Consider the following 13,921-nt stretch of genomic DNA (forward strand, 5'->3'; position numbering starts at 1 on the left):
CTAGGAAGAAGACATCTTGAAACCCGAAGATTGTCGCTTGGCACAAATAAAATGAGAAAGAATGTCGTATAGATCTTCTGCGCCTGTAACTGCATAGTCTTGGGAAGACAACATGGACATTCCATCGTTGTTTGGATTGAAACCCATGAGTTGATCATTGTTGTGGTCACAACTAATCCATCCAGGTTGCACATTTTGGATCTGTTGTGCCCCTCCAACTTCATAGTCATTGCTTGGATTGAAAATCATGAGTGGATTATTGTTGTGACCAACATCAATCGAGTCAAGTTGCACATTTTGGATGCTAGTCTCCTTCATCTGTTGCGGCGGTGAAGACATTATTTGAGACTCTTGAATTAATGGAAGAGACTTGTCATTAATTCGTGTGGTATTTTCCATAATATCAAGAAGTGTGATATCATGGATACTAGATCTCTTTTTGTTATCATCTTTCCCTCCTTCAGAAAGCTTTTGCCTGATGTAGTACTTTTGAGCATGACTTGCTACTTGGGTAGGAGTCTTTGTCACCACAAACTTCCGAGCGATATTTCTCCAAGCCCCTTTGCCACATTCTTGAAGTCCGAGAAGAAAGAGCCTGAAATTCAATACCAAAAACTCATGTCAAGAATTGGACCAAAATTTTCTTTTTCTTTAGAAAACTTGAGATAAAATTATTGAAGAAACAAAGGCTTGGCTAAAAACACCAGCAACAAGAGAAAAAAAATAGAACACAAAAACAAAAACAAAAAGCAAAAAACAGGACAGCAGCATATCAAAGTCACGAGAAAAAACAACCAGCAAGAAACAACATCAGGTGCTTCGGTCAAGGAGGATAGGGAGCACTCCAAAGTCTAGCCAATATTGTAAAACAGCAAGAAAATATAGGAGTAACACACTCACTTTCACAATACTTGAAAGTTGAAATTGTATAAATCAAACCTAAATGAACTAACTAAAATATAAGTTTAACATGTCAACAATTTTCCTAATGTTCTGAACATGAAACATGAACGTGACACATAAAGAAAGAAAAAAAAAAAAGATGTAGATAATTGATGATAAAGATTAATTGTGAATATGAAACTCACTTGTGTTCATCTTCTGTCCAGTGAAACACTTTCTTTCTCTTATTCTCAGAACTTGATTCAGTAGCGGACCTCTTTTTGCTTCCACCATCACTGTGGTCACCAACCGCCATCTCCGGCGAGAAAGAAGAGTCAAGAAAAGGTGGTACTGGACCAGCTTCTATTCCACATGTATCTTCTTCCAATTTCTTGTAGTGCATGATCACATCAAGAGCAGTTTTTCTTGGGAGTACGGCTGCCACATTCTCCCAACGGTCGGGTGTATCTTCATCAAATATAGCAAGAGCATATTCAAACGTCTTCTCTTCTTCTTCAGTCCATTCTTGATTGCGATATGGAGTTTCCATAGCTTCAACCTCACCAATAAGAGAGTGAGAACCAAAAATTACAAAGAAATGCACGTAGAAAGTTATGTTTGATCTCAAGTGCACAAATTCTTAATCATTCAAGAGTTGCTTTTAAATAAGGATTTACCTAGATTCGCCCTAGTTTAGGTAGTCCAATAATATCTTGATATGTATCTTAGATAATTCTAATTCATGACACGTGTAAAAATATACTTACTCACCTAAAAGTAACTAATTTTATTAGTTAGACAAACCCAATATGAAGATAAAGATTTTCTTTCCGGTGAAATCTTTGGAAAAAAAAAATTATTTGCTGTATTTAATTAGCTGGAAATGATATTTTTTTCCTAACTCACGCTCTTTTTTTCACTCTCAATTTTTTTAATTATTAATTTAATCATTAACCACTTGTTAGTTTTAACGAAATTCAAATGTGATAGTCTAGTAAAAAGCTTATTGTGGAAGCTTAATGTGGATACACGGAACTCAAAACTCATAATATCTCCGTTAAAATGTAATATTATTTTTTAAATTAAAAATAGTAGTAATACTTTAACACTTTTTGATTAACATTCATTTATTAAATTTTTGAAATTCATATAAGATTAACTAATAATATGAATCCTAATTTTAATTTAATGGGAATCACATGAATTTAAAATTAATCAACACAAGTGTGTTAAAAAAGTTTAACAAGAGTGTTTTTTTTTTGTACATGTTTAACAAGAGTGTTGCTATGTAAATAAAACTTTATTGTTTACGTTTTAAAAATAAAACTTTTTCTTAGCTAGTAGTGTTAGTTAGACGGTTACACAGCTAGAAAATTGAACTGAATTCATTATTAATTTTGAATTGAAAAGATATTTTTTTAATGAGAATTGAAAAGTTAGTTAGATGAATCAATTGTGTTAATTTTATTTTTTTATACTTTAATTGATGTATTTTATAAATTTAGGTGCAATGTAGTCAAAATCTTGCCCACAAAACTGATCGTTTTTTCCTTCTTTTACTTCTAAGGGGTTCTAAAGTGAATGCAATATTTTGGTTTATCAAAAAAAAAATCTAATCGTTAATGTAATTCAAGATCAATTAAATCTGCATCCTTATGATTTTAATTTTTTTAAAAGCAAAAGTTTTATTAGATGGAATGGTTGATTGTACAAACGAATCTCAACAAAGTTAGTTTAATCTCCTCTAATATTACACATGAATACCTAAAAATCAAATTGCTCTAGTGCGCCTATAGATATAACTCTAGAAATCCAACACGTAATAAACACTACTCTACACAAATTATAGGAGAAAAGCCACATTGACAAACCTGGATTAAACACTAAACGACAAATGAAAAGGAGGGGACCGACATGTGGCAAAAAAAGCACATAACCCAACAAAAACATAGCTCATCTTGCTATTGGAGGGGATGCGAATAAGCCCAAAACATCAACCAAAAGCGAAAACATAAAATATTACTTATTATCAAATTATATATAACTCAAGTTTAATATTTAAGAATAATTTTTTCAATAATTTTTTTTTAAGAATAATGTATATTTTCCCGAAGGTTAGCTCAAAATATAAGAGTTAGGGGACATAAGGGTTGGATGGAACGAAGAGTGAAGGGTCCAAGGTTCGAACCCTAAGGAGGGACTAATTTACTAATATTACTAACAACTAACATTTTCCAATAAAAAAATAATAATGCTATCTATATTCTTGACTAACTATCCACTTAAAGTCTTAAAATTAAAAAAAAAACACTATCCACTTAAAGAAAAAAATTATTTTAAATTGCATAATTTTCATTAATTAATTGTTGTAATCCTCCTTTTAAATTCAAATTCTATCATATTTTAGTTTTATACATAGTTATTATCTTATTTTTCTTATTATAATCCTTTTATTTTCTTAAATAAACTTTTAATTCTTATATATATTATTTTATATATTTGATTTATAATTCTTATTATATTTTTTATTATTCTAATCCTTTAGTTTAAGTTTTCTTAGTACATTAGAAAATTAAAAAGAATAGACTAAAAAGGTAAATGGAAATCTTGCAAGAGCAACAATATAGAGTAAAATGTCATTTTGGTCCCTGAATGTGTTCACTTACAACGGTCCAGTCCTCATACTTTAAAAATGATCTTTTTTTATCCCTGAATGTGTAACCGTCGGTCAAGTTGGTCTTTAATTGTGTTTTTTGTTGGTCCCTCTAACGGAAAAGTCCAAATGGCTTTTTTTTCCAAGTAAGCGTCCTATATGACAAGTGTTCTTTTCCCATCCAAAAACCATGTCAAACTCGTCCCTGGTGGTACCAAAATCATCCCTCACGCTTCCACACACACACTCTCTCTCTCTCTCTCTCTCTCTCTCTCCTTCTTCTCCATGATCCCATCTCAAAAAATAGAAAAGGAAGAAAGTAAAATAAAATGTAATAAACTTAAGGTGACAGAAAGACACAGCTACACAATGAAATTGACTCAAAAGAAAACCCCATCCAATCGCATGATATTTGGTGACGAGCCAGGAGAACCTAAGATTGCACCCTCGAGTACTCCTGAACTCATCGAGCACTGACTCTCGGTCTACGCCTAATAACTCCACGCAGGCCACCACATCCTCCTCTGTACCGATCACTGGAACCGTAAAGAAGGTCCCAACGATCGGGATGTGCAGCAAGCACGAAACGTCATCCAGCGTGATGGTCATCTTCCCAACAAGCAGGTGAAAGGAAGATGTCCACGGATACCACCTCTCTACGAAGGTCGAGATAAGGCCCTTCTCAATCATTGTGTGAGAGGCGGAGACTAATGGATACAGGGTCAAACCCTGCACTAGGTCAAACGCCCCAGGAGTATCCTGAACCATGATCTTTGCAACTTGTTCCCACAACCGACGGCGGTGAGGTCACCTCTGTCAACGTAATGCTGAAAATATGTTCAAATATTAGCAATCAGTAAACAAACATCAAAACATACGCACATAGATTAAATTTAGAACAATGATACATACTGGGGTCTGCAACAAGGCATGCCATAAGAAAGGAGCCACATGGCCTGTGTAGGATATTAGAACGACAGGTCCTCAGGTCCTCTGGGGAACCGAGGGTCCTGCTGAAAGGCGAGGCACAACCTCCTGTTGAGCATCAACAGCAACTGCAACGGGCTCCACCTTAGCATCCTCCTCATTGCTCATTAGGCTCGACATAAGGAGCCAAGACATGAGGAGGCTCCACCTGAGCAGGTGATGGTGAAGCTGGAGCGGCAGTTGAAGCGGAAACCTCTGCCTCCTCTTGTAAGCACACGCGGTCCCGCTATCCGACCACAACCACGTTCCTCCTTACCTCGACCTCCTCCACATGTGCGAGCCATGTACCTATAAGCAAAACAAAAACAATTTCAATTTAAATAATAATTGAATAATTGAAATAATCTAATTATCTCATAAAAATTTAAAATAAGCAATTATTATTAAAAATAATCTAAGTGGGAAGTAATTAGAAATGTCAACATTACATAGCTCTGGGATATAATTCTCTGGCCCTATATTAGGCCTTCCGAGTTTTTTTTTTTAGAAAGATAAAAGATATATATTAATATAGAAAATTGGAAGAGAGATCACTTTGCGCTATACCCTAAAAGGCCACAAAAAACCAGCAAGACCCAACAAGAAAACCAGAAGGAACCCGGAAAAAACTCGAAAACAGCCCACAACACTAAAAGACCCAAGACACTAAAAGACCCAAGGGGAAAAAACCAGCCAAACCCCCAAAGGAAAAAACACCTCAAGAGGCAAGACCCTACAACAAAGCCTCGCTAAGAACCCCCGTAGAGCCTCGGATGGTTAGCAACTAGATGGTCGACAAGACCAAGAATAGCTTCCTCGTCAGAGCCCACAGGGACAATACCAAGTTGTTTGACGAGAGCGTAGTCCCTGCGAGCTCTCGTCAATGCACGCTTGTAACCTCGAGCTTCAGGTAGAATCAGAGAAGAGCCCTCATCGACCTCTTCGATTAGAACACCTGTGTGAGGCTGCCTCAATGGTCCTGTAACCTTCCTGGGTCGTCTTCTTCGCCGACGTTCTGCCACCACCGCCACCTCAGAAACCACCAAGCCCTCCTCCAACACGTCGCAAACAGGAAAGGAAGAAGGAGCCTCCAAGCAAGCAATTGCAACAGAACCAGGGAGGTCCGCCCCCAATTCAGGGAACAGAGCCTCGCTGGGAAGACTCCTCACCCCACAGAAACAGCCCACCCAACGCCCCTGCAAGGAGAAGAAATCTCCGGGAACAACACAGACGCTGGGCAAGCCTTGGAAGGAGAAGAACGGGAGACGCCTGAGATCATCAGAACCTCCTCAACAGAAAAGACCCAACTTGTCTCTCATCTGAACGCTGTGAGCCAGCCAAGAACGGCGTAGTCGGAGAAGGTGCCGAAACTGGCCTCAGTTCAGGGCAACTCTCTCTTGGGAATTTTGCAGGCGTAACTGACAAAATCGAGCCCCCCATCAGCACACCGTTGAAGAGGTTGATAGCCATCGAAGCCACTTCCCTTGTCGAGTACCGAACAAACCCAAATCTAAAATCCCTCCCAATCCTCCTCTGCTTCTGCACAAACACATTCAACAAGCTCCCGATTTGACCAAAAAGACCCCGAATATGGTAATAGCTCGTTGGTTCAAAGATCCCATCAATGAAGAGAGTAAAGGACGGAGCTCTTCCTCCTCCAATGGTCGGATCCTCACCAGCTTCGTCGTCCAAAAGATCCTCATCTGAATCTGTGCCGCTGCTGCCGGAGACCAAGCGCCGTTGAGAGCCAAGAACAGATCTTGCAGAAGAAAGAGGAAGGAAACGAGACATCTGCTCACAAATCAACAAAAACTCGAAAGGATAGGGTAAGGTGTAGCACGAGCGGGACTGGAAGAGGGGAACAACCCCCGACGGCGCATGGAACCATCGGCGCCTGGAGGAGCCGCCGCCGCTTGTGAAGACTAAAACAGAATGGAACCCTAGCCAAGGTCACGTTATCAGTTATGAATTGATCAGTTTCAGGCCTTCCGAGTTATACAACCCGAAAATATCAGAATCTTAACATTACAAGTTTCTAGGATCTATATCCCGGAAACTATTTGTTACCTTCCGAGATCTAAACCCCAGAGAATATTTAAAATTTCATCATAAAACAATCCGGGATCTAATTCCCGGAAACTATTTAATGTCTTCCAGATAATAAAACCCGGAATATTTAAAATTACAACATTAAACAATTCGGAATTTAGTTCCAGTGAACTATTAAATGTCATTCGGGTTCTGAAACCCAGCAAAAAGCTAAATTTTACAGCATCTCCAATGCAAGGTTCTTAGTTCTTATTTTTTAGTTAAGAAATAAGAACTGAGTTCTTAACCATTGGAGGGGATGATGTGGAGTTCTTAGTTCTTATATAAGAAGAAGTTTTACTTTTTGAGTTCTTAGCATAAAAAATTAAATTTTTTCCTCTCATTCATTTAATTTAAGTATTGAATTAGCATTTAAATTTAAATCAAAATTATATGAAAATAAAAAATATTAATATAATGGTATTGTGAGACTGGATGAATAGTGCTAAAAACTAAGAACTCATGGTTGGAGCAAAAGCTGCAAAGAGTTGCTTAAGCACAAGTGGTAGTACGAGCTCACATGAATAGTGCAAAGAACTAAGAACTAGCATTGGAGATGCTCTTAGTGTTAAATTTTCCGGGATCTAATTCCCATAACATTTTTTTCTCTTCTTTGAGCGTCTAGCCCCTAGCCCCAATAGATGTCTATAAATCCTTAATGTAACCAAAAAGTTTGTAGATACTCTACTCAATTAGGTGTTTTACATGAGTTTTTTCATGCTATTGGGATGTTCAAAAATAGGAATATTTTGAAATTTGAATAGTTAACAAAGCATATTTTTTTCTCACTTATCTATGCTTTATGCATCAAGGGGCGATACTTTCCTTAACTCCATCAGGGTCTTGTGCAATGCCAACACTTCTGAAGGTTTCCATTCTCAAAAGGATGTAACTTTGCCAGAAATCCACCTTTATGGTGGTAAAGTGCAATTACCATCTTTATTACCTTCAATGTTCAATTATTGCCTATACTTGCTAGACAAAGCTTGGTGAATTGAATATCATATGCACACATATTTGTACAATAGTGACACCTAATTAATTGAATTAAGGTGAGATCTTTTGCCCCATTGGGAGAGGGGTTTTTGATGCATCTCTGGTTGCACAAGTAAAATATTGCCACATGACTTCTTAATAAGAATTGCAACTTAGTCTTCGTATCAGTCTATATGATATTCAAATTTATCTCCATAAGAATAACAAATCAATTGAAACTCTTTAATCAAATTAAATGAAACTTCATGAAAAGCCAATTATGACTGATGATTGGCACAACAAAGAAAAATTAGGTTGTAAAAATGCAGTGTGGATGACGAACCAAAATATTTTCGATTAAAAATTCGATAGATCTAAAACCTGGAAAGAACCAGTCAATAGCCGATTGGATCGAAACAAAATCGGTTAACACATTACGGGGATACAGAATATTATAGATATGTGCTACAATTTGTGGCATATTGGAAATACTTCTAATAATATATACAAGTGAAACCTAATGGAATTCTATGATTATGAATTTCTGATCAAACTTTGTCACGCAGCTGGACGTTAAAATCAAATAAGACTAAGGAGAGATATAAACATGAAAAGTTATAACAAAAAAACATCATTCTATTTTACTTTTGAGAATGAAAGAAACATTACAGATCTTCATAAACCAAGTAGCTTCAGCTCATCAGATATGTGATGGTTATTATATAAATGTAGAAATTAATTAAATGCTCCAACTAAGGTCATTGTTAAAGTCACTAGCTAGAAGCTACCAATCTGGAATCCCGAAGATTGTCTCTTGGCACAAGTACAATGAAAATAAATGTTGTATAAATCTTGTGCGCCTGAAACTTGATGGTCTTGGGAAGACAACATGGACATTCCATCGTTGCTTGGCAGGGTCGTGGGGGCCTTTAGGCCAAAAAGGCAGCTCTGCCTAAGGCCCCCAAAAAACAAAAAAAAATTAGGCCCAAATTTTGTTTTAGTTATAAATGAAACTGCCTAACAGTGAGCTTATGTGTTGGATTGAAAAAAAAACACAAATAATTAGTAACTGCAATGTTGTCACGTTGGAAATTGCAAATAGATAGAATTGAATGATTGATTGATATACAATATATAGGATTCATTAGAAATACCTACCAGAAATAAGGACTTATAGTGGATCAAAATAAAATAAATAAAAATCATTCATTTTCCCTAAAAATTAGCCAGGTAAAATATTCTTTTTTTAAATAAGTTACATCAAAATCATCTCTTATAAAACTACTCAATATCATCATTAATATAATTTAAAATATTTATTTATCCTAATATATAAATTCCTTTTATTCCTTAATTTATTCCAATTCTCTACCAATCTTTCACTTTCTCCTTGGTTTAGACTACAAACATTTAGGCTCCTGCTCCTCCTGGTTTAAAAAAAAAATTCTCCTCATCTCTATTCTCTTGAATTTTAAAGGTTTGGAATTAATTGATCTTCTAAATTCTAAAAACTTGCAACCACACACGCGCCTTTTGTCTCTATCACGTTTCGAGTTCTATTGTTTACTTATGTAGTTCTCTTTAAAATTCTTGTTAAAAAAAAAAGGCCCCTTTAAAATTTTTGCTTTAGGCCCAAAAATGTCTGTACACGGCCCTGTTGCTTGGATTGAAACCCATGAGTTGATCATTGTTGTAGTCACAACTAATCCATTCAGGTTGCACATTTTGGATACTAGTGTTTTGCGCCCCTCCAACTTCATAGTAATTGTTTGGATTGAAAACCATGAGTTGATTATTGTTGTGACCAACATCAATCGAGTCAAGTTGCACATTTTCGATGCTAGTCTTCTCCAGCTGCGATGAAGGCATTACTTGAGAAGATAACATGGACATTTCGTCGTTGCTTGGATTGAAACCCATGAGTTGATCATTGTTGTTGTCGCTACTAATCCATTCATGTTGCACATTTTGAATACTAGTCTTCTTCTGTTGCGCCCCTCCAACTTCAAAGTCATTATTTGGATTATAAATCATGAGTTGATTATTGTTGTGGTCACAATTAATCCATCTAGGTTGCAGATTTTGAATGCTAGTCTTCTCTAGTTGCGGTGAAGGCATTACTTGAGAAGATAACATGGATACTTCATAGTTGCTTGGATTGAAAACCATGGATTGATCATTGTTGTGGTCACGATTAATCCATTCAGGTTGAACATTTTGGATGCTGGTCTCTCTCATTTGTTGCGGCGGTGAAGGCATTATTTGAGACTCTTGGAATAATGGAAGCGACTTGTCTTCAATTGGTGTGGTATTTTCCATAATATCAAGAAGTGTGATGTCATGGATACTAGATCTCTTTTTGTTGTCATCTTTCCCTCCTTCAGAAAGCTTTTGCGTGATGTAGTACTTTTGAGCATGGCTTGCTACATGGGTAGGAGTCTTTGTCACCCCAAACTTCCGAGCGATATTTGTCCAAGCCCCTTTGCCACACTCTTGAAGTCCCAAAAGAAAGAGCCTGAAATTCAATACCCAAAACTCATGTCAAGAATTGGACAAAAAAACAATTAGAGGTTAATTGAAAGTTGAAATTGCATAAAAACAAATCTAAATGAACTAACTAAAATTTATGTTTAACAAATATCAACAATTTTCTTCATGTTCTTTTTTTTTAAAAGCAGAACACAATATTGATAAAAGACAATTAAATGGTGAATAGAATAGAATGTTCTGAACGTAAAACACAAAGAAAGAAAAAAGAAAAATATAAAGACAATAAATGATCAAGAATTGTGATTATGAAGCTCACTTGTGTTCATCTTCTGTCCAATGAGCCACTTTCTTTCTCTTATTCTCGGAACTCGATTCAGTAGCGGGCCTCTTTTTGCTTCCACCAAGCATTGTGGTCACCAACCGCCATCTCCGGTGAGAAAGAAGAGTCAAGAAAAGGTGGAACTAGACCAGCTTCTACTCCACACATATCTTTTTCCAATTTTTTGTTGTGTATGATCACATCAAAAACAGTTTTTCTTGGGAGTACGATTGCCACATTCTCCCAACGGTCGAGTGTATCTTCATCAAATATAGCAAGAGCATATTCAAACGTCTTGTCTTCTTCTTCATTCCATTCTTGATTGCAATACGGAGTTGCCATAGCTTCAACCTCACCAATAAGAGAGTGAGAACCCAAAATTATAAAGAAATGCACGTAGAAAGGTAAGTTTGATCTCAAGTGCACAAATTCTTAATCATTCAAGAGTTGCTTTTATAGGGAATTACCTAGATTCGCCCTAGTTAGGTAGTCAAATAATATCTTAATAATGTGTTTTAGATAATTCTAGTTCATGACACATGTTAAAATATAGTTACTCACCTAAAAGTAATCTAATTTTATTAATTAGACAAATCTAATATGAAGATAAAGATTTGCTCTCCAGTGAAATCTTCGGGAAAAAAATTATTTGTTGTATTTAATTAGATGGAAATGATATTTTTTTCCTAAATCACGCACTTTTTTCACTCCCAATTTGTTTAATTATTAATTTAATCATTAGTTTAAAAGTAACCACTTGTTAGTTTTAACTGATCGAAAACCAAATGTGGATAGACTAGTAAAAAGCTTATTGTGGAAGCTTAATGTTGATAGACGGAACTCAAAACTCATAATATCTCCCTTAAAATGCAATATTATTTTTTAAATGAAAGATACTAATAATACTCACTTTAACACTCTTTTATTAATATTCTTTTGTTAAATTTTTGAAATTCATATGAGATTCACTAATAATATGAATCTTAATTTCAATTTAATGGGAATCACATGAATTTAAAATTAATCAATACAAGTGTGTTAAAAAAATGTTAACAAGAGTTTTGCTATGAAAATAAAACTTTTTCTTAGTAGTGTTAGTTAGACGGTTAGACAGTTATACAGCTAGAAAATTGGATTGAATTCATTATTAATTCTGAATTGAAAACCTTTTTTTTTTAAGAAGAAAAGCTATTAAGATGAATCCATTGTGTTAATTTTATTTTTTATCCTTTAATTAATGTAATTTCTAAATTTAGGTGCAATAGTCAAACTTTTTCCCCACATTTTTCATTCTGTATCTCGACCTGATCATTTTTAATACTTTTATTTCTAATCGTTTATGTACTTCAAGATCAATTAAACCTTCATCCTTATGATTTTAACTAGTATTTTTTACCCGTGCGTTGCACGGGGGCATTATTTTTTATTTTGTACTCTGTTTTTTAATGATTTTTTTAAAATTATTTATTCGTAAGTAAAGGAGAAAAAATAATATTTTTTTGTGATAATTAGATTTTTTGTCGAATTGTTAATTTATGTTTTTGATTGCGTTTTTTTTTTCGTCGATTTTTTTATGAGTGTATTTGATTTTTTTTTTTGAGTTGTTTGTCCTTGTTTATCTAATTGATGCTTTTGATTTATTCTTTTGATATAACAATTTTATTTTACTTTACAGATAGAAGAAGTCTTTTTTATTTGTAAGATCTTATTTAATATTAAGTTTGTCTTTTTTAGTTTCATAACTCATATGAAATAAATAATAATATACTTATTTAAAATAATTTTTTGAAGTTAATAGTAGAAAACTATAGACTAATTAATATTAATGGAGGAAGTTCAAAGAGAAATATATAGGGAAGATTTTTTTTTATTGAATAGAGGAAGTTTATTGCAGCTCAAATCATAGGGCGCAATTAGCCTTAGTTTAGCAGAGGGTGTTTCTTGGGTTCTGGTGGGAGCTTGGGTATCTTTATGGAGTTTTTTGACGATTTGTGAGGGCTTTAAGATAGGTTTGTATAGACTTTGGGTATCTTGGGTTGGTTGTTATATTTTTTTGGGTTCTTTTTGTATTTGCTGACTTTTGCTCCATTTGGAGAAGGGTGTATATCCTGTCAATTTCTTCATCAATATAGTTATTGCTTTCGAAAAAAAAGTTTATTGTTAGTATTAATTATTACTTGATTAATGATTTAACAAATTTAAACTAATAAAGTGTGTCTTATGGAATTCCCTAAGTTTTAATGTTAATTTTTTCCTATGAAATTTCATAACTCATGTAAATTCAATAATATATGTGCTTAAATACAAATTTTGTACTTTGTTAGTATTAGATTTTGTTATTCTTTATCAAGAAAATACGTTTTGGTAAAAATTATAATTATATTAACATTGATATATAAACTGGAAAGTAATAAATATTTAAAAATAAATAATTCATAGTTTTTTATTTGATTTCAAATAATTCATAATTTGTTCATATTAAATCTAATATGAAATAGGATGAAATCAAGTTAAACCTGTCTAAATAAAATTTCCACAATTTAAGTAAATTTGGACCTACCCATTTTTTTAGAAAAAATCAGAGAAGTAGTAAGCTATAAATACTTATTTATGGAAATGGACATCTAAAAGTTAGGTTAGAAGAAAGCTTGCATATATATATGCAATATGAATTTTGGAGATTGTGAGTATCCGTGGCTATTCAGGAGAACGATGTAAGAGTACAATAATGAAGAATGAAAAAAATAGTAAAAATTAACATAGTATTAGGGTAATTCATTTAAGGAAGCAATATTAGAGGTTAAGTCATATGGATTATTGTTGTTTAGAAGATGCAGTTAGTTGTCTTATGGTATTGTATGTCTTTTCTTTTAATAAATAAATTAGCACTATAATTAAACATTGATTTCTTCATAGATGATCGACTACATGAAAATGATGTCAACTATATGAAATAGTACAAAATCATATTTTGCTGTAGGATTAGTGTCACTTGTAGCCTCTTCTGTTTTTTAGATGCCCATTTAAGTAATCTTGTTTTTGTGATTTGTGACTCTAAATTTCCTAGCAGATGCTTGAACCATAAAATTATGAATCGCATAAACTTGTCCTACACATAGTGTGTCACTAAACTGTGGCATTTGACTTCGGTTAATGGTTGCATGGATCTTCAATTGTGTTTTATTTTCAAAATGAAAAACTATAATTTTAAAAATTCACGTTTGTTATGGTAACAATAAATAGTTTGAATTAGGTACCATGAAAGTGGGGAAAACAAAGAAATCAAAATACATGTTCAACGATTAAGAGCAATTAAATACTATTAACAATTCGAGGTTTTTTTAAATCTCTTGTTTCCCACACATGGAGCACACAAACTTTAATCTTTGATTCGATCTTCCTGCGAAAATATTTGGTACCTTGTGGGAAGTTTGAGTCATTATACATAATCAAAAGTTGAGCAAATCAAAGAGAAAATAATTTTTAAGGTGTTTCAATTTTACATGATGGAATCACATTGAAGATCATCATGAAATAAAAAGCATGTT

The 13,921-nt window shown here is 34.1% G+C and overlaps 1 protein-coding gene and 1 pseudogene across 1 annotated transcript; both read right to left on the reverse strand.

The window, feature by feature from the left end:
- Window positions 1-1,564, reverse strand: LOC130709988 (transcription factor DIVARICATA-like). The gene is made up of 2 exons (XM_057559145.1): window positions 1,089-1,564; window positions 1-595 (listed from the first exon to the last, which is right to left on the reverse strand). The coding sequence occupies exons 1-2, from the start codon at window positions 1,430-1,432 to the stop codon at window positions 1-3; spliced, it is 939 nt and encodes a 312-aa protein (XP_057415128.1). The 5' UTR covers window positions 1,433-1,564.
- A 7,626-nt stretch (window positions 1,565-9,190) lies between these two features.
- LOC130709999 (transcription factor DIVARICATA-like) lies at window positions 9,191-10,715 on the reverse strand (annotated as a pseudogene).
- Between the last annotated feature and the right edge of the window lie 3,206 nt (window positions 10,716-13,921).

Source organism: Lotus japonicus, chromosome 1 (genome assembly GCF_012489685.1).
Source record: "Lotus japonicus ecotype B-129 chromosome 1, LjGifu_v1.2".
NCBI classification, from domain to species: Eukaryota; Viridiplantae; Streptophyta; class Magnoliopsida; order Fabales; family Fabaceae; genus Lotus; species Lotus japonicus.

Excerpts from the sequence above, each read along its gene's own strand:
- LOC130709988 (XM_057559145.1), bottom strand. The coding sequence starts at position 1,432 with ATGGAAACTCCATATCGCAATCAAGAATGGACTGAAGAAGAAGAGAAG. Across the intron at positions 596-1,088 it reads TGGACAGAAGATGAACACAA|GCTCTTTCTTCTCGGACTTC; the intron begins GTGAGTTTCATA and ends ATTGAATTTCAG.